At 41.1% G+C, this 18,179-nt stretch overlaps 2 protein-coding genes across 2 annotated transcripts; both read right to left on the bottom strand.

The window, feature by feature from the left end:
• Positions 1-4,312: 4,312 nt before the first annotated feature.
• Positions 4,313-5,146, bottom strand: LOC115753753 (ferredoxin-thioredoxin reductase, variable chain, chloroplastic). The gene has a single exon (XM_030692532.2). The coding sequence runs from the start codon at positions 5,004-5,006 to the stop codon at positions 4,452-4,454; it is 555 nt and encodes a 184-aa protein (XP_030548392.1). The 5' UTR covers positions 5,007-5,146; the 3' UTR covers positions 4,313-4,451.
• Positions 5,147-8,199: 3,053 nt separating this feature from the next.
• LOC115753732 (protein ZINC INDUCED FACILITATOR-LIKE 1-like) lies at positions 8,200-13,027 on the bottom strand. The gene is made up of 18 exons (XM_030692509.2): positions 12,940-13,027; positions 12,649-12,820; positions 12,187-12,227; positions 11,757-11,817; positions 11,558-11,660; positions 11,359-11,461; positions 11,167-11,220; positions 11,005-11,067; positions 10,813-10,862; positions 10,664-10,739; positions 10,290-10,496; positions 9,790-9,877; positions 9,542-9,627; positions 9,283-9,390; positions 9,116-9,160; positions 8,920-9,008; positions 8,709-8,752; positions 8,200-8,572 (listed from the first exon to the last, which is right to left on the bottom strand). Exons 2-18 carry the CDS (start codon positions 12,794-12,796, stop codon positions 8,481-8,483), a joined length of 1,458 nt encoding a protein of 485 aa, XP_030548369.1. The 5' UTR covers positions 12,797-12,820; positions 12,940-13,027; the 3' UTR covers positions 8,200-8,480.
• Positions 13,028-18,179: the final 5,152 nt, after the last annotated feature.

The following is an 18,179-nucleotide window of genomic DNA, read 5'->3' as shown; positions in this document are numbered from 1 at the left end:
CTCTTTTTCGTATTATATGCGCGCATCATCACTAACTCCAACCACAGGTTGGCCTGCGTTGACTAACGCTAATCAAAGTCCCGATTTGTTCTTCCTTCCTTTCTTTTTCAGGTGGATTTTGGGTTTGGCTAATGTCCTCAGGTGGATCCATTTTTATTATTTTTTTTGCCGGACCTGTTGTTTCCATCGCGAAACAACTTTTTCGAGTGCGCAAGCTCTCGCCGTCTCTTCTCACTACTTGAGAAGCAAGAGAGGACGATCTTTAAGAGACATCATGGAATGTCCCTCACATGAGACTGCGATGAGATGCTGTAGAATGTTTTGTTTCTCTTCAAAGCAAACTCCAAGAACTTCATCAGCTTTTATAATGCAGGCCTCCTCAGCAGCTCATCCATGAATTGGCCTCTCTACTAGACCCTACAAGCTCACACCGCGGGAGGTGGGATGAAAAGGGCGGACGGCATGTTGCTTTAAGAATCAAAGGCACGGCGAAGACGCATTGGGAGGTGATGTGTGATGACAGATCTTTAAGTGGGTATATGAAAGAAAGCATGTGCCGATAGCTACGGAGCCCGAGAAGTGTTTCATCTAAACTCGCACGCACCGTGGACGCTCGCTCGACTTTGTTTCATCAAAATCACGTATCCAAATCTTGAGGCTAGTATCGGCATTCTCGGCTGCATTCACTGGGTTCTCAACATCTTCACACGTCGAAGCACCGTGTCGCCCAAAACTGTCTGGATAAAATGGTACGGACAACAGATCAAACAGATCTGAGCTCTTTTGTATTCCCAAAAATTGAGCGGTCAAGGCCTTCAGGAACCTTTTTCTAGTCATTTAGAGGTTTGTGAGGGCGTTGTCGGACAAGATTGAAGGAAATTGAGATTTTCAAGGAAAACAAGGCGACGATACAAGCCGAGTGGCGGTGAATTACGTGCAAGAGGGAAAGGAGTTTGCCGTATCGAGGCCACAGTAACCTTTTTGCACTTGACAAAAAAAAAATGATCAATCTAGAAGAAGAGGAAATATAACTCCAAGGGAAGAGCCAATTCTGTAAATCCTTACGCATGAAGGTTTGAATAATTCAACCTCACTGATCTGTCTACAAACCTGAATTCTGGAGATTAGCATCTTGGTTAGTCCCTTTCCTTTTGTTTAACTGCAGCATTCTTTGACAGGGTAGTGCCAGAGTTTAGTTCCAGATTTCTTTTATGAGCAGACAATACTTACCTTCTTCTATGCCACCCGAACTTTCTGTGACTAAAGACGTTGAGCATTCATCAGTTTCCTTAAGTAAAAACGTGCTGTATATAGCCGTCAGCCAAAAATTTTCTGACAATCACAAAAAAAAAAAAAAAAAAAAAAAAGGGACCGACAGCGGGCCTGCCAGTAATCAAAGTAGAAGCACAATTGCCACATTTTACTTTTGGCAAGAATTTGCTACTGGTGCAGAGCAAAAACAAAAATGACCATGATAGTGCTACCGTACAAAGCCAAATGGGGTGACGCATTGACTCCATACGATAGCAGCCATTCCTGTCATGACAATCTGTGACTTATTTGCTGCTGTAAGGAAGTTCCTCAAATATTCAGCAAAAATATCAGATAGGAAGAGTTTGCATGAGAGCGGAAGACAGCAGGTATGTGCCCGAAAAAGAAAAACTGTAATAGTTCAATCCCGATCTGAGAACGGTTCTCTTTCTCTGCCTTTGGCCCTGTGGGTGCATGAGTGCGTGCATCTATGAGAGCAATGAGAGTCTGTCCTCAAGATGACAGAAATAGGTTACCAAACACGAGAATTACCACATTTTCGTAAGTGAACAGCATTACTTAGTGAAGACGTGTGCGTAGAAGGCCAGTCTAGTCCGATAATCTCCTTAATGCACCAAATAAAGCTCAAACACGACTAAACCATGTAACAAGAATGAATTTGGGATGAGTTGGAGCAGATACAGCAACGCCAATGATACATGAAAGGCAAATCATGAGGTAGATTTGGTTATTTATTGCAGCATGATAACTCATATATATGGGAATCCAGATTGCCTCCTAACGAAAGCAAGAACCAAATACATTTTTGAGAATGGCAACTCAGGAAATAACATTATGGACCCATCAACCTCAAGAGGGTGAAGAAACAACCTCTCATTCTTAATCAGTGGTTGAGCAGTCTCACCAACAAAAAGCCAAACTTCATTCAACAAGAATTGACCACAAATCTGGCAAAGCATTCTGCACCAAGGATAACACTATCTAAATATGCTCCTCTGTCGAACATGCTATACCTAACAGGAAATGGAGTAGCGCGTCTGTAAAATTTCTGTCATTAAAATTAATATTATCATTGAAAGAGTGAAACAGTCCCTCGATGAAGGGGGCAGTTTGCTAATCACCACATTTTCATCAGGAAAATTTGAAAGTTGAGGAGGCAATCCTCCAAACGATCACATGGAATAGTTCATGAATTGGCTAAACCTTGTCAGTAGTGAATCGAACAGCACTAGAAGGAATTATGTGATGTTGATGCGCACCCAGAACAAAGTCATTGGAAAAATTAAATGACTTCACTGAGGAAGAAAATCCCAGTTCCCAAAACTCAATTAGCATCCAGACTTCTTCACTCATGAAGCCCATAATAGGACCACACAACTCTCACTACCACTAAAAAGTTACAATCTCATATAGTAGCTGCTAATGGCAAACGAGATCAATGATTAACAAGATAATCAAGTGTAAAAACAAAGGTATACAGATGTGGAGATGGATTTACAGGCTCAGATGTGGGGACAAGTCAATTTTTTCCACTGATTTTTGCGCTAATACTAGTCTAATTTCATTTGACAATGATTATTTTATGAGTACCCCCACGAAATTCCTCATAGGAGACTTTTTTATTTATTTATTTTTTTTGGGTCGAACTCATAGGAGATACTTTGACAAGCTACTATTGAACCTTTTATCAAGTTTGCCCCCATGCACACTAGAAGTACTTCACAAAGAACATATAATTGCTACATGGACATAACCTCATCCTATATAATAAACATCTATGTAATCTTTAAGTACTTTAACACCCCGCACCCACCCAAGAAAAAAAAAAAAAAAAAACTCAAGATCTGACCCAGCACAGATGTTTCCTTTTCCACCTATACATTGCCACAAGCAGGAAGCAGAGTCCTTTCTTTTTAATTTCAAATTATACCCCATCATAAGAGAAAAATCAGTTATTTAGGCCCTTGAGGATTAACATGGCGAAGTGCTAGTTTTTGGATACAAGATATCCACACTAGTCACCACAGACACATTTGCCCAATTCGTCTGAAGTATCGCAGTTGGTTTTATTGGATCTTCAAAAATTCATGTGCGAGCACATCGCCCGGGGGGTGGGGTGTGGTTGGGGTTTGTTGGGCTAGGAAGCCCATTTTATGAAATCTCCAAGGGATCCCTCCACGTATTTTGTAAAAAGAACCACTCTTTTCGTTTGTGAGATCTATAAACTAACATAAGAAACAACTTTCGTCATAGAACTATATTTAATTGAGGCAAATCACGCCCAACAACTTCAAGCTTCACGAGTGGATGGCTTGTAAAACAGCAGTAACACTCATCAAATCAGATTTCAAATCATCTCAAATATTGGCAAAGTAAAGAGAGAAAAGAAAGGATTATACTAGTAATTATTGATTCCTACCAGTCATTCATCAATGAAACGTTTTCACTCAACTGCTTATACAAGTACTGAAAAGGGCTAAACCTTGTAACAAGATTCAGCTCACATTGAAGAAGTTCTACATTTCTCCCAGCCAATTGCAGTCGATGTGAAGTGTAGATTCTTGGATTGTATGAAGTGCAGTTGTAATATTCAGGAGTGAAGTGACAGGTCCAATAACAACAGGACTTACCATATTTATTCTGACAAACAAACTCTCCGGGACACCATTAAAACATTCTTGTGTCAAAGACGTATTCATATTCTCTGCTCATTATGGATAACTTTAATTATCACCGGTTCAAATCTAGTCACTCAGTTCAAATATCACTTCTCTTAATAGCAAGAACCATGATCAAGTTGAGCAAAAGCTATCCTCACATTCCATTGTTACAGTCACATCCCGTGTAAGCAAGAATACAGAACGTATGACCACCGTGCCCAAATTGAATCCTCGAGGAACAAGCAAACTGTGCCTCAGGAGGAGACAAAACAGCACTCTCGTGATAAGAACAATCGTAGTATCGAGTTCGAAGGCCCTAAGAATAGAGAACAATAGTAGAACAAACAACCATCCACATTAACCGCCCACAAGCACTACGCTAGCAAAAAGTATGTATGAATATAGGAACAGAGATTAGAACGGGAGAGATTAATTTGCCTTTTGTATGGGGAAGCAAATACACAATGCTGAAGCGCTTATACACTGATCGAACTCATCATCATATCACACGGACATCAATCAAACATACTCGAACTCATCCTCCTTAAGATGCGCAAAGAACTTGACAGGTCCACGGCCTTCAATTTCCTTAACGAACTGCACCTTAAAAGGAAGATTAGCCGAAATGCGCTTACCTTTAAAGACCGCGACGTACTGCTTCAGCTCGCCTTCCATCCCGGTCAAGTCCACCTCGGGCACGCGCGGAACGTGGTACACCTTCAGCGGCACTTTTACCCTAACTCTCGCTCCAATCCTCGCCGAATCGCCGTCCGAACCGTCTCCTTCACCCGAAACCGATGGAGAATCGCTCTCCGCGGACGAGGAGGAGGACGGCTTCGAGTCCGATTTCAGCGCGACCTCGCACGAGACCTTCCACTCCCTCGTCCGCGAGGTGTTCACGGCGATGTTCGCCGCCGCCGTCCTCGGGAGGGGCGAGAGGCGGAGAGAGGCGCGAGCCGATTTGATCGAGTCCGAGGGAGACGAGGAGGAGGAAATGACCGGTGTGTTGGGGCGATTGATAGACGCTGCTGCGACCGCGGCGGTCCCAGCGGTCGCCGGCGAGAGTAGAGCCATGTTCGCGGCCGTCGCCGTCGCGGTTTTGGAACGCGGAGCCTCGGTGAACTGAAGAAGAAGAAGAAGAAGAGGAAGAGCAAGAATGAGAAGGTACAGTCCTTTGTAAATCTATCTAGCGTCGAGCGAGTGATTCTGGTGAATTGGCCATTTTGTTAGAACTGCGACCAGCATTAAAATAAAAGAAAAATTAAAATGAAAAGGGAAATTTTTTTTTTTGGGTCCAAAAAGGGAAAATAAAAAGGTGAAATTACACCGATTTCTCTAACCCATATAACCGACATTTCTCATTTTCGCCTCTGCCCACCTGTAAAGGCCATGCTCTTTTTATTTTCACTTTTTTTTTATACTTAACATTTAATCTCATTATTTCTTGACTTTAATGGAAAAATGTGTCCAAGTTAATTCGAGATCGAGCGAATTTTTCGAGAAGCAAATAGAGTGTTATTAAAAAAATAAAAAAAAAGGGTGGAGTTCTGATTGAAAATCGACCGGTAATTTTCGATTTTTAGCTTGGAATAGATTTTTTATTTTATTTTTTAACCCATAAATGACAAAAACAGATAGTTCTTATTTGAGTGGGGCCAAGGGACTGACACGTGGCACTAGAACATGTGGCTGTAAGTGGAATGGGGAAGAGAGAGGGGCGCGATTCCACTCCAGCCGTTTTGGATTTGGGATAAACCCGGGAGGGCGACGCGGCCGCCGATCATCCCCACAAACGGGGAACCGGAAAATATCTCGACATCCGTTGGCCCCAGAGAAGTTTAAAAAAATATCCGAGAACACGGAAATAAATTGACGAAATAACTAATATATAAAAAACAATATAAAAATGCCTTCAGTACTTTTGCTTGGACCTTGCTCCCCAGACCTTTCGAGCGTCAATACTTCAGTTCGATTCGATTTTCTTGAAAATCAAATCGAACTGAACTATTAAGATGCAAATTTGAATCGAAGGGAATCTCATCCTGAATTGAACCAAGAATCCATCTCGGTTTGGTCAGTTCAATTTTTAGTTTTTCTTTTTCAATTTTTATTTTTTTCCTTTTTCTTTCTTTCTTTTTTTCTTTTTGATTCAACTAGCTGACCATTGGCTGAGGGCCAGCAACCACCAAGCAAGTGCTGGCAAGGCTTGCTGGCCCCTGGGCGAGGGTCAACGACCCTCGTGGGCGGCAAGGGCTTCGTAGCCCTCACCCACCCTCGCCCAAGGGCCGGCGGCCCTTTCCCCAAACAAGAAAAAAAAAAGGAAAAAAAAGAAAAATAAAAAACGGTTACATTTGAAGATTTTCAATGTGATTTGGTTAACCGAACCAATATAATTGAAATGAAAAAAAAAAGGTTATTTTTCAATTACCAAAATCGAAAATCGTATCGAACCGAAATGCACGAAATTTTCGGTTCAATTTAATTCGGTCAACGGTTCGGTTCAATTTTCCAGTTCAATTTCGACACCTCTACCGGACCTAATTAACACTTAAATGAATGATCTTGGATATTAATGACACAAACAGTTTGGTGCCACGGTTAACTCATGGACGACGAGACGGCGTTCGATATTCACACTCTCATTCCGTTTCACCCCCTGTCTTAAGATTATGGTTAACATTATCTTGAAATGTTCGATGCCATGTTCTGATACATCTATCTTGGTGAGCAAGAGGCGAAACGACGACATCAACTTCGAAGATCCGACATTGAGTAACCGTGTTCGCTTTTTGCCTAACGTCGAGCCTTCTCTTTCGATCGCAATGGGTTTATGTCCCATTTTAACATGCCCACTTTCAATTTGTGCCACAATAACTACTCTACGGGGATTGCCTCAGTGACTACTCTTTTCACTTGGGAAGGGGGAGGTGAGGGGTTCGAATCCTTACCTTAGGGAGTTAGGGTGGGGACACGTGAGAAAAAAGTAGAGGTTCGTAACATGCGCACACACTGTCGCTTGTAGATAGAATAAGACCAGATAAAAAAAAAACTATATATAATGGGCTGAAATGTTATAAGTATTAATTATAGTCAATAAATGGATCATAAATGAGTTTAAATATAATATGATTGTTTTTTTTTTTGCCCAATCCTTAAAAAAACTTCAACTTTAGTATTAGTGATAATTATATCCAAATTTTTTTTGTCTTATAAAAAACCTCCAATATCACTTTTGTCCCAATTCTATCCCAAACTTTCAATTTGGTCCCAATTCTACCAGAGTACCAAAAAAATCCTCAACTTTAACATATATCCAAGTATATCTAAATTTTTTTTTTATTTCATAAAAAACCTCAAATTTTTACTATTGTCTCAATTCTACCATCGATAGCCTTTCGTCTATAATCACCATTAGTTAATCCTATGTGGCATTTTCACGTCATTAATGAATTACACTTCAGCAAAGCTAACATAAAAAAATCCCGAACTTCTCTTACGTTGTTTGCTTTCCTTACATATTATCGAGAGATACATAGTTACTCAAAACGATGTTTTTGGTATTCTCTTCGGCACTCAACAGCCCAAAGAACTTCTATACATGAAAATATTTGGACGAACGATCTAAATTTTCGTTGCTTGAAACCTACTGTTTCTAAATTTTGAAGAATCATTGATAAGTTCGGCGAAAAATTTTTAGCCACGTAGGATTAACTAACAATGATTATAAACGGAAGGTTGAATGTGATAGAATTGGAATAAAAGTAAAAGTTGAAGGTTTTTTATGAGACAAAAAAAAGTTTCGGATATAATTGGGATAAATGTTAAAGTTGATGATTTTTTTTTTTTGTATTAGACTGGTAGAATTGAGACAAAAGTAAAAGTTAGAGGTTTTTTATGAGATAAAAAAAATTGGATATAATTGTCACAAATGCTAAAGCTGTCTTTTTAGGTATTATGCCTTTTTTTTTTTTTGTAATATGAGTGTTAAATGGATTGTAAATTGGTTTACAACTTGCTTAGAACCCAATCCATTCTATGACTTTCTTTTCATTCTCTCTCATCATCACTCGATCTCGCGTTCACTCGCTCCGTACTTTCATCTCGGTTTGGATTTAAATTTTTTTAAATTGGGCTAAATATGTGTGGGGTTGAGTATGAGTCGGGTTGGATATGAGGTACTGAATTTATATTGCATGGAAATTGGTTAGCACATGTTAAATGTGTCTATTTCGATCGAGATGGTAGCATTGTCGATGAATCAAACCAAGGAACTTCTGATTGACCCAACTGGAAGCAGAAATTGTAACACACGTCATGGACTCGTCCTTTTCGGACACTTATCATGCATAAAATTACATCATAGAGAGAATTGCTAATTCAACTAGGATAGCGACTCTTGGCCTGAACGAGGCCTCCTCGGCTTCGCGGAAGGGAAATGCTGCTCCACCGTGCGAAAGAATCGAACGGCGGCTGATCTTTTTGCTGGCTCTGCTCTGACCATTAGCAGGGATCAACTTATAATTCATACGGGTTCGATTCTGTTCTCTCTCAGTCGCGGCGTTCAGCTAGGAACGGCTTGAACATCATCAGCACCCCGATTGCCTCGACCACATTCAAGATGAAGAAGACCATCTGGTCGCCTGCGCATTGGCACGGGGTCGTTAAAAGTCACCTTCTTTTTATTTTAACAGATGACAACGGATGAGCTAGCCGTGGACCGTGGTTATACAAAGAAAGTTAGAGCTGTGATTGCACAATCGGAAAAAGCCGGTATACCTGGGAGCAAGGCCGCGTCCCGACGCTTCTGTGCACAAGAGAATCTGCCAAATATTTTGAGTCCATGGATCAGAACATTGATCAAGTCTACTCTTTAAGCATGCAGAAGTAATTGTTTGATTTCCCTGATGAGTTCTATGATCGACTGCCCAAATTTTCCCACCATCGCCGTGATTAAAAGAAGGCCAACCACAATTAAGCGGGAACTCACATCGCGCCTCCTCCAGCTGGACCAGCCGCCTTGAAAAGAGACATGGCTGTCATCGCGATTCCATTAGCAGCTCCTCTCTGATCTTGGTCCTGCGATTTTCAGATTCATGCTGAAACCAAGCCTTAACAAGAAAGATACAGACTTGACGATGTTCAATGAAGATCAGGCTCGTCTAGGATGATCATTAGAAGCTTACCACAGCTTTGTTTTGAAGAAGGAACAAGCTGGTGATGATGGAAGTCTTCCGACATGCAAAATTCGACCATTAGAATTAGGTATGAACAGCAGTTTTGCCTTCTCTCTTTTCCATAGAGAGACGCATATTTGCTACATACTTCAGGTTAGAGGGTAAGGCATACTCACAGATAGAATATTCTTTGCGACCGATGCGCAATTCAATGTTACGGAGAGACTTAGCCCGGTCAGCATGGCTATGAAAGGGTAGCTTGACAAGAGCGGTATCGACAGGACCTGCATTAACGCATTTGTGCGAAGGAAACACCGGGTGAACACATCTTTTTATCAAATAAATGGCAAACGGCCGGAGATACACAATAGCCGGAAAAATGTACTTTTCACAAGCAGGTGCTCCAGTTCAAATTCCGAGATGTCGAAAACATACCCCACAAATGCGGGCTACCACAACGGGACCGAGCAGTCTGTCCAAGTGTGGATATAAACCCGTCTGGAAGACGAGAAGGCCGGCACCTGGCAGTAGAATTTGGTAATCAGCGATTCCCCCACAAGTAATCGAAACGAGCACAGAGCTACATTAAACGATAACAGATCACCGTGCTTCTAAGTTTCTAATAGACAGAACGCACTGAACGTGTTTATCTTGGAATGTAAGAAAGAAACTGGAGTACACACCTGAGATAGACAGAACAGTTCCGACATCTTCAGTTGTGTAGCTTAAACCCCCTAATCGCCTAGGGCTTACAGCCCATAGCGAGAAGATCTACAAAGAGAAAGTAGCATGGAACGGCCGATGAGAGGATTGCAACAAAAGAGATCAGTTTAACACCTAAATGAATCTATTTGGAAAGCGGCATGATATGCTGATGCCGTATTCTGATGAGCTGCTTCGAACTAGGATAACCCAAGAAAGAGCCCAAGTAGTTTTCTCGCGACAACCAGTTCACCATGACTAGCCAAATGAATGTCTACCGACCGCCGCATTGCAGATTATTAGCACGTGTTCTTCCACAGAAAAAAAAAAAACATTTTTTGCTCTTTAAGCAACTGGGATTAAGCACTCGGCAGCATGAGTACTTAAAATCATTGCACTCGGGATAGTAGAATGTCTAGCACGGTGCACAAAGAAGAACTGAGAAGGCGTCATGTACAAAGTGCACGGCATTTTGAATTACCTCCGTGTAAGCCATGTCATGAAGCGAGAAGACGCAGTACACAATGATGGACGACATCAGCGGCAAATTTCGAATCAGAGACCTTTTCGGAGCTTTCCCTTCGACTTTATGCATCTCATGTTTTGTACCGGACTTGACGGATGCGGTCTCTGCACCTTCACGGGACTCATCAAGCTTTCTACTTCCATGGTGCATATGCAATGTTTCCTGCAGTAAAACCAGATAACTGGACACTCAATAAAGCGCAACAAGCATTCGGTAATTCATTCATGGATAAGGTGAAGCAGAGGTAATGTCTGAGGAAAGGGGCAAAAAAAGAAATGTTTTCAATATCAAGAATGAGAAACATGAACTGAGTTTAGGGAAGTGCGTACCGGAAGCCAGAAGGACGCGATAGAAACTACCAATGCGAAAAGCGAGATGGTGAGACAGGGCAAGAAGTAGGGAAATCTGCATCGAAATCTGGAAATCAGTCGATGATCACTAAAAAGGATCTGCAGCAGAAGCAAGCAACCGTGCTCACCTTCCGAACACTGATTCTTTGGAAAATACCGACGGAAACTTTTCCGCGGGCTGAAGAGAAAAGAGTACAAAACCGGGAACCTCAGAGGAGCATGAAAAATGAGAGAAGCATTTTTCACACACAAGTGTCGGAATTGTCATCGTCTGTCGAATACTCGATTTCATGCGTCGAGATATGATAAATCAGACATACCTGCGCAAGATAACCTCCCAGAGCTGGACCAATAATCAATCCTGTCGCCCATGCTGTACTGACCTGAGTCCAAAGGGTAACCTCAGCTTTATTACTTCAGCAGAAAAACTAGGAACCTGTATTGAGAGCTCGAAGGTTTTTACAAAAGGTCGGAGATCTTACGGTTGATATTCCTAGCGCTTGGTACTCCTTGCGGAACATTTCGCTCGCATAAGCCTGTTACGAAATTAAGAAACACAGAGATGAAAATGATCGTAAATTCGCAGAACAATAAAAGAAGGGATAGTTCATACGAGGTCCAAAATAACTCGTGCAATGACGAATCCCGAAGTTCATAACTGTACCATATCTTACCTTGATCGGTCCGAGTAAACCATTTAAACTTCCTAGAAGGAACCTCGTTGCAATGGCCATCCAAAAGTTCACACTTAGGCCAAATAGAGTGTTGAAGATAACCCTGATATTAGCCGAATCTTAACCATTAACTGAATGTGATTGTCGGACAAATGTTTTTTTCATTAGGAACTCAAATGAATGGTAATCCTGTACTAACACTGCGATTGTTCCAATAATTATGACGGGTTTTCGCCCATAGCGGTCTGCCACAATTCCCCAGATGAGCGATGTCAAGACTCTACCGAACATGAGTGAAGAACCTCAAAGATTTCAAGGAGTTCGTTAGTTAAAAGTTTAGTCGAAAACGAACAAAGGTGTATGCAATGAACAGAGATAAGCAACTCGGACAATCTCACCTACATAACCGGCATAATATCCGATGTCTTCCTCTCTTTCGGCGATATGAAAATCTCTAATCTGCCATTTGGAGATCAACAAACAAATGAAGATTTCTTGACTACAAGCATATACTTCAGAGTCATTTATACAATTATCTGGCGAGGAAAGTGAACGAACTTTTTATCGAGCTTAACCATCCTACGTGACTGCGTCAATGGCTAACTCTGACACTTCAAAGTTGTATAAAAGAATGGTCACTACGCCCAGACATGTTTCATTTGCAACAAAAGCAACAATTTTCAGGACGAATCGACCAGGAGCCTAGAGAGACGACATTCGAGAAAACAGAGCCAAACCATACAATTTAGGACACAATGTCTCGAGTGCAGACGCAACAGTTACATAAACATCAGATTTAACAATGATTTATAAAATGCAAGAGCTTACCATGAAGTAAAGGAATGGGTATAGAGATGATATTGGCAGTGCTGGAAAAGAGAAAGGACAAGACACTGGTCAGTAACATCATAAATTAACCAAAAACACAATGTCTAATCTAATTAGCTACTAATTATATGACTACAAGTACAACTTGTTTGCACGTCTTTTCTAACCCGCGAATATCTTCTATATTATCGAACGAATAAACGCGATAGCTGAATGAAATTTCACAACAAGATAAGCAGACTAATAGTGCCAGAGAGATAAAACATCTGCGGACATACTCTCCATCGCTACGCGAATATCGTCATCGGCTTAACTACACATCAACAACTGAATTATTCCAAACATATTAACTCCAAAGTATCACGTAAATTTGCATCATGGCTATGTCCAGTAAATCAGTAAGTTCAACGAACCCAGAAAAGAAGGCTTACGGACAGCAATAACGCTACGTGTGCTCATTACCGGTGCAAAGCACGACGATCCAGATAGACGCAAGCTTGCAGATCGGCAAGCCTCTCTGTGATTCCTTAAACTTATCGACCTTGCAGCCGGGGCAGTTCTCATAGTAATGCTTCTTCAACAAAGCCTCCTTTTCTTCGTCCGTCGCCATTCTTATGAAGCTCGACAGATGGAGCTGAACACTCGGAACTCAGCTAGCTTCCACCAACAAATGAAGTAGAAAACCTTCTTTCTCTCACCCGAAAAATCTGCTTCAAGAGAGAATAATCGCAAAGCGCTAAAGATGAACAACACCACACGGTATTATATACGATTCTCCACTTCTAAGGCATATTCTGCCAGCGAGAGCACGTGAAAACATCGGATACTTCATGTCTAAAGCTGAGGCTTAAGTACAATACAAGTGCTAAAATTTGTGTATGACGCTCACTTTAGTATTAAAACTTTTAAAACAATCGCTTAAGTGCCAACTTTTTTTAAAAACGATTACTTCAGTGCCAACTTTTTTAAAAAACAATCACTTCATTGCCAACTCCGATATGAGCTAACGTGGCTCGCCGAAAATCCGATGTGGCCTATTTTTTATTAATATTTAAGCTGATGTGGTTCGTCGAAGTTGGCACTGAAGTGAGTGTTTTTCAAAAAATTTAGCATTTAAGTGATCGTTTTAAAAAAAATTAACACTTAAATGATCGTTTGAAAGTTTTGGTATTGAAGTGATCGTTTTTAAAAAAATTTGGCACTTAAGTGATCATTTTAAAAGTTTTGTAATTAAAGTGAGCGCCGTACACTGGTTTGGACACTTGTAACTTTTCAGATCGTTTCATGAAAACAAAATCAAAGTAATCACATACCCAAAAAGTAGAATAAGTTGATTCTGAGTGTGTGATTGAGAGTTTCGTTCTTTTGCACGTGGGAGTGAAATTATGCAGGAGCTCTATATGGTTGGCTTTTGTAGCAAATCCATGGAAGACAATGAGTCTGGTGAAGAAGATGATTCAGGAAATGTGAGACCCAACTCGTTCCAAATACCATCATTGCATAAGTCAGTTTCTGATGGTTTTAAGCAAATGTGATTCTTTGACTCCAAACAATGGCCAACTTTTTCATTGATATCCACAAGTATCAGAGTAAAGTTGATACGAGCAGAGTTTAATTAATAATGAACGAAATAATAAACAATTGAAGGAACTCGACAACTCGCTAAGGAATTCATAGACAACATTAATTATTGACTAGAACCCTCTTCAAGACTTGAGAAAATTGATCCATAAAGCCATCAATAACGGACAATTGATAAGAAAACGTAATTACTAGATCGGATGACAAGTGGCAATCTAGGAGTGCATTGATTTGAGGATTTTACTCTTCGTTTGTCACATGCGTATCGGTTTAAGGTTCTTCGTGGTACTAACTTACATCAACATCAACATCAACATCATCTTTATCTCAAATTAGTTGAGGTCGGTTTCATGGTACTAACTTAATTTAACGAAAATTAACGGAGGAAAAATTTATCACGGATATATTATTTTGAGCGAATTGGTAATAAAAAAATAATTTAAAATAAATTTATCACGAATATAATGAATTGAGATTTTTCATATTATTAATCCGTTTTTCTGTCAGCTTAAAATGTCCGTTGGGACTTTAATTGTTAAGGCCCTAAGTTAGAACGATATTGCTTCTCGCAACCCCAGATCGGACAGGGTCACCCAACACATGGTCAGCCATCATCGAGCTGAACATCGAAACAACATGAAGTGACGCAGGCATGACAGAAAGAAGACAAAGACGATGACGAATGATGAGGGCTGCTTTATTCGTGCCGATAACATACATTAACTGTTTGCCCAAATAAGAACGTGCTAATTGTAGGAGACATCAAAATAATAGGGATCGGTCCAAATTTGGAAAGGCAAAGTGCAGATAGAACTCTCGAACGTGTTACGAAATCATGCCACGAAATCTCGTCCAGGCAAAATCAAGCATCTCGTACAGCTTAATTGACGGCAGCGAATAAGGAAACGGATTATTCAAACACGTTGTTGATATATTTTACTAGAAGATTCGATACTTTTAATTTATAATTTTTTTCCTATTCGACTATTTATTAATCTAAGAATGCATATGTTTCACTGAAAACGTCAAAATAAAGAAAAATATTTTCCATAAAATCCATTTCCAAGGGAAAATGTTTAACTTTCATTTATAAATTTGTTTTTAGTTCTCGTAAAAAGATATTTTTCGTTTGGTCGATTATTTTCTCCTCACAATCAAATATCGGGAAATTAGAGAATAATTTCTAAAAAAGGAAACCCCAGTAAGAAGGACATTGACAGCAACAAGGCCAAGCAATAATGGAGGAGGACAACAAGTCAAAGTCTCCAGAGACGCGTTTCGTACAATGTCACTGACATTCATTCCCTAAACGACAGAGAAAGAGAAACAGCACATGGTCGGCCCATCTGGTGTTGAGTTGACGTATGGGAATTGCGAAAGCGTGCGATCCAGCTCTCGAACCAATTCGACTTTTCCTTCTCTACGTCGTTCAATAAGCGGAAACAGGGCATGAAACTAGTCTTGCGACCCCCATGATAACATTTCCCTCCATCGACTGTAAAGAGATCAGTCTCCGTTTGAGGAGACGAGGAAAACTGGAGGGAACCAAAGCGAAAGCAGAAAAGCGGTTGAAATTCCGATGTTTTCGAGCGAGAAGAATATTAATGGTTGGTTTATAAATATGAGGAAAAGTTTTGTCATGTGAGGAAAGATTATTAAGATTCACATGTGAATTCTATTGAACAAATCACATGTCGGAGAATTGATATGGCGTGGACACTCCAAACAAAGAAGAAGAGAAATTTCCTTCTTTTTGTTTTTCCTAGTCGAATTGTCATTTGTGGCTCGTCTGTTTTCTTCCCTCCCATTGGTTTCCCGACGGCGTGGAGGCCTCGTCGAATGCCCGACCTCGCCCCGAAGAGACGATACGTCCGATGAGAGAATGGGCCTTTCTTTAACCTTTTAAAACAGTACGAAGGGAACAAGATCAAATGACCAAATTTTGGAGGAGCCACTCACCACATTAAAGATTTTTGGTTGCCCTGTGATATACATACTGCTGGACTTTGTCCTGGTGGTGGTGGTGGTGGTCGTGAATCAGATGTCACGTCGTGCTTGTTCATCGACAGCGACGGGTGCGAAGAGGCTGGGGGTCCAGCTAGACGGCTCGTGTTGTTTGGATGCGAGTAGAAGCCCGCGGTACGTGAGCAGTTCTTGCATGATTCGGGTGTGCATCGATTTAATGGAACATCGCCCGTTGGTTCACTAGACCATACATGATACATGGGTTCAAGTGCTCTCTCGAAGGATCCGAGAATTTTTCCCGACACATATTGGATGGTACGGTCGCTTTCGAAAGCCACATGACATGAGGCACCGAAGTTGTGGACGACACGGTTTGTGATGAGAGGGTTGAAAGCAATTATTATCAAAGTTACGTTATATGCGAATGCGAGTGACGTCCATCGCTCATAACCTGTATATATATAGTTTAAGTGCAATTTCCTCGAATTGGAACGGAAGAATGTATGACCCTATTTTCATATACACATATATTGCTATTCGCATAATGTCGGTCGCAGCTACCATCCGAAAAATCGAATATAGAAGGGCTTCTTTTAAGGGAGCTGTAAAGAGCTCCGATTTTGCGCCGCGGCTGTCTTAATGAAAGGCGAGACGGCATCGAATATTTGCACTATCCTTCCTTTTCTTCCTCGTCTTGAGATTATTGTCGATGTTATCTCAAAATGTTGGATGCGGTGCTAAGGACTCCTACATATCTAGGTGGACCAGTTAGCCAAACAACAGTATCTTTTCGGCAATATGATATTGAGTACATATTGAATTTGCTTTCTCCCCGACAAAGCATTCTCTTTGTGATGAGCCAAATATTCACCTGTCTAAAATAGAAACAGGTTATAGTTCTTGAAAGTTTAGGATTATTTGGCACGAAAATTGAAATTCGGCCAATGTAAGCACTACAAAGTAATCAAGCACGACAAAACGTCAAGTACGACAAATCGGAAGTACGACACGTCATAAGCTTACTCCATTGCAAGCTGCTGACTGTAAGCACGACACTTCACAAGCCGACCGTAAGCACAACACGTCATAAGCTAACGTTATCGCAAACCGGCGACAAGTCGACCGGCCCTAAGCCGACCGAACCATTATAAATAGATACCGATGTCGGTTCATTTAGCAACTCTTGTCGGAAATTCCGTTGTTACCTTGCTGGACCGCCGCCATTGGCCGTCCGTTTGCTCCTGCGACCACGGTTATCTGTCGCCGCCCATCCGCTCTGACTCCTGTCACCGCGACGCCCTTGGCCAATTGCCTTTAGCCGCCCGCCACCTTGGCTATGCACCGCCCTAGCATGGCCGAGCCGTTCATCGACCACCTTGGGCGATTATCTGTCGTTCGTTCGTCATCTTCAAAAATTGGAATTTCTGAATCTATGCGAGTGGATTTCTAACTCTTATGGTTTGTTTGGATTGACTTTAGAACTGTTTGTCGATAGTTTAGAATCCCGATTGTATTCTTGAATTGTCGCCCTATATGCTTGATTCTTGCATTGATTGATTTTACGAAAAGAATATGATTATGAAAACATATCATTCATTCATCTCATGGAACTTCGAACGCCGAGTGATGGTAAGATTGCATTGTGTATGCATAGCATGGCATTTCATGATGAAACAAGTGAAACACTCGTCGTGAAATCTATCCGACGTTATATCACCATGAGGTTTATTTGGCGATGCCCCATGGAAGTCGGATGGAATTCGGGATGTCTTCCAATCGCGGATCGGAAATGCCTCTGTCTCTATGAGCTTGAGATGCCTCTGGAGTGAGATTCCGGGTGAGTCCATCCTCGAGGACGGCACACCCGCGGAAAATGCTTATTCGTGAGGAGCCGGTGCTGCCTCGTGGGAGCCGAATGGAATTCGGGATGTCTTCAATGCTTTTTGATGGTTGGAATGCCTCCATCTCTATATGAGCTTGATATGCCCATAGAGTGAGATGCCGGGTGAATCTATCCCCGAGGACGGCACATCCGCATGAGGTTTATTTGCGAAGGAGCCAGAGATTGCATTGCATACAATCTCATGAGTTTTTGGAAAAGAAATCTTATACTTGAATTGCCCGAAACGAGTGCATTTAGATTTATGAATTATTAATGTGGCATTATGATTTCAATGTTTGCATACTATTGAGTTAAATGTTTATTCGTGGAGTTGTCGAGCTCACCCCTCGTGGGATAACTATTTTTAGGTTAGCCTAGCTAACCAGTGATGTTAGCAACAAGGAGTAACTTATGGATGTTGGTGGTGATTTATGAAGTCCGCCCGTGAGGGTAACGTTAGGCTGGAGTAGTTATCGTATTTTGTGATACTCTCATTGTTTTTGAACTTTTGTAAAGAACTGATTGAAAGATATGAATAAAAGACTGCTGTTGTTTGAGATGTGTG

Source organism: Rhodamnia argentea, chromosome 5, assembly GCF_020921035.1.
Source record: "Rhodamnia argentea isolate NSW1041297 chromosome 5, ASM2092103v1, whole genome shotgun sequence".
Classification (NCBI taxonomy): Eukaryota; Viridiplantae; Streptophyta; class Magnoliopsida; order Myrtales; family Myrtaceae; genus Rhodamnia; species Rhodamnia argentea.
Note: the sequence above shows the minus strand (reverse complement) of the source record. Positions and strands in the feature narration are given on the sequence as shown.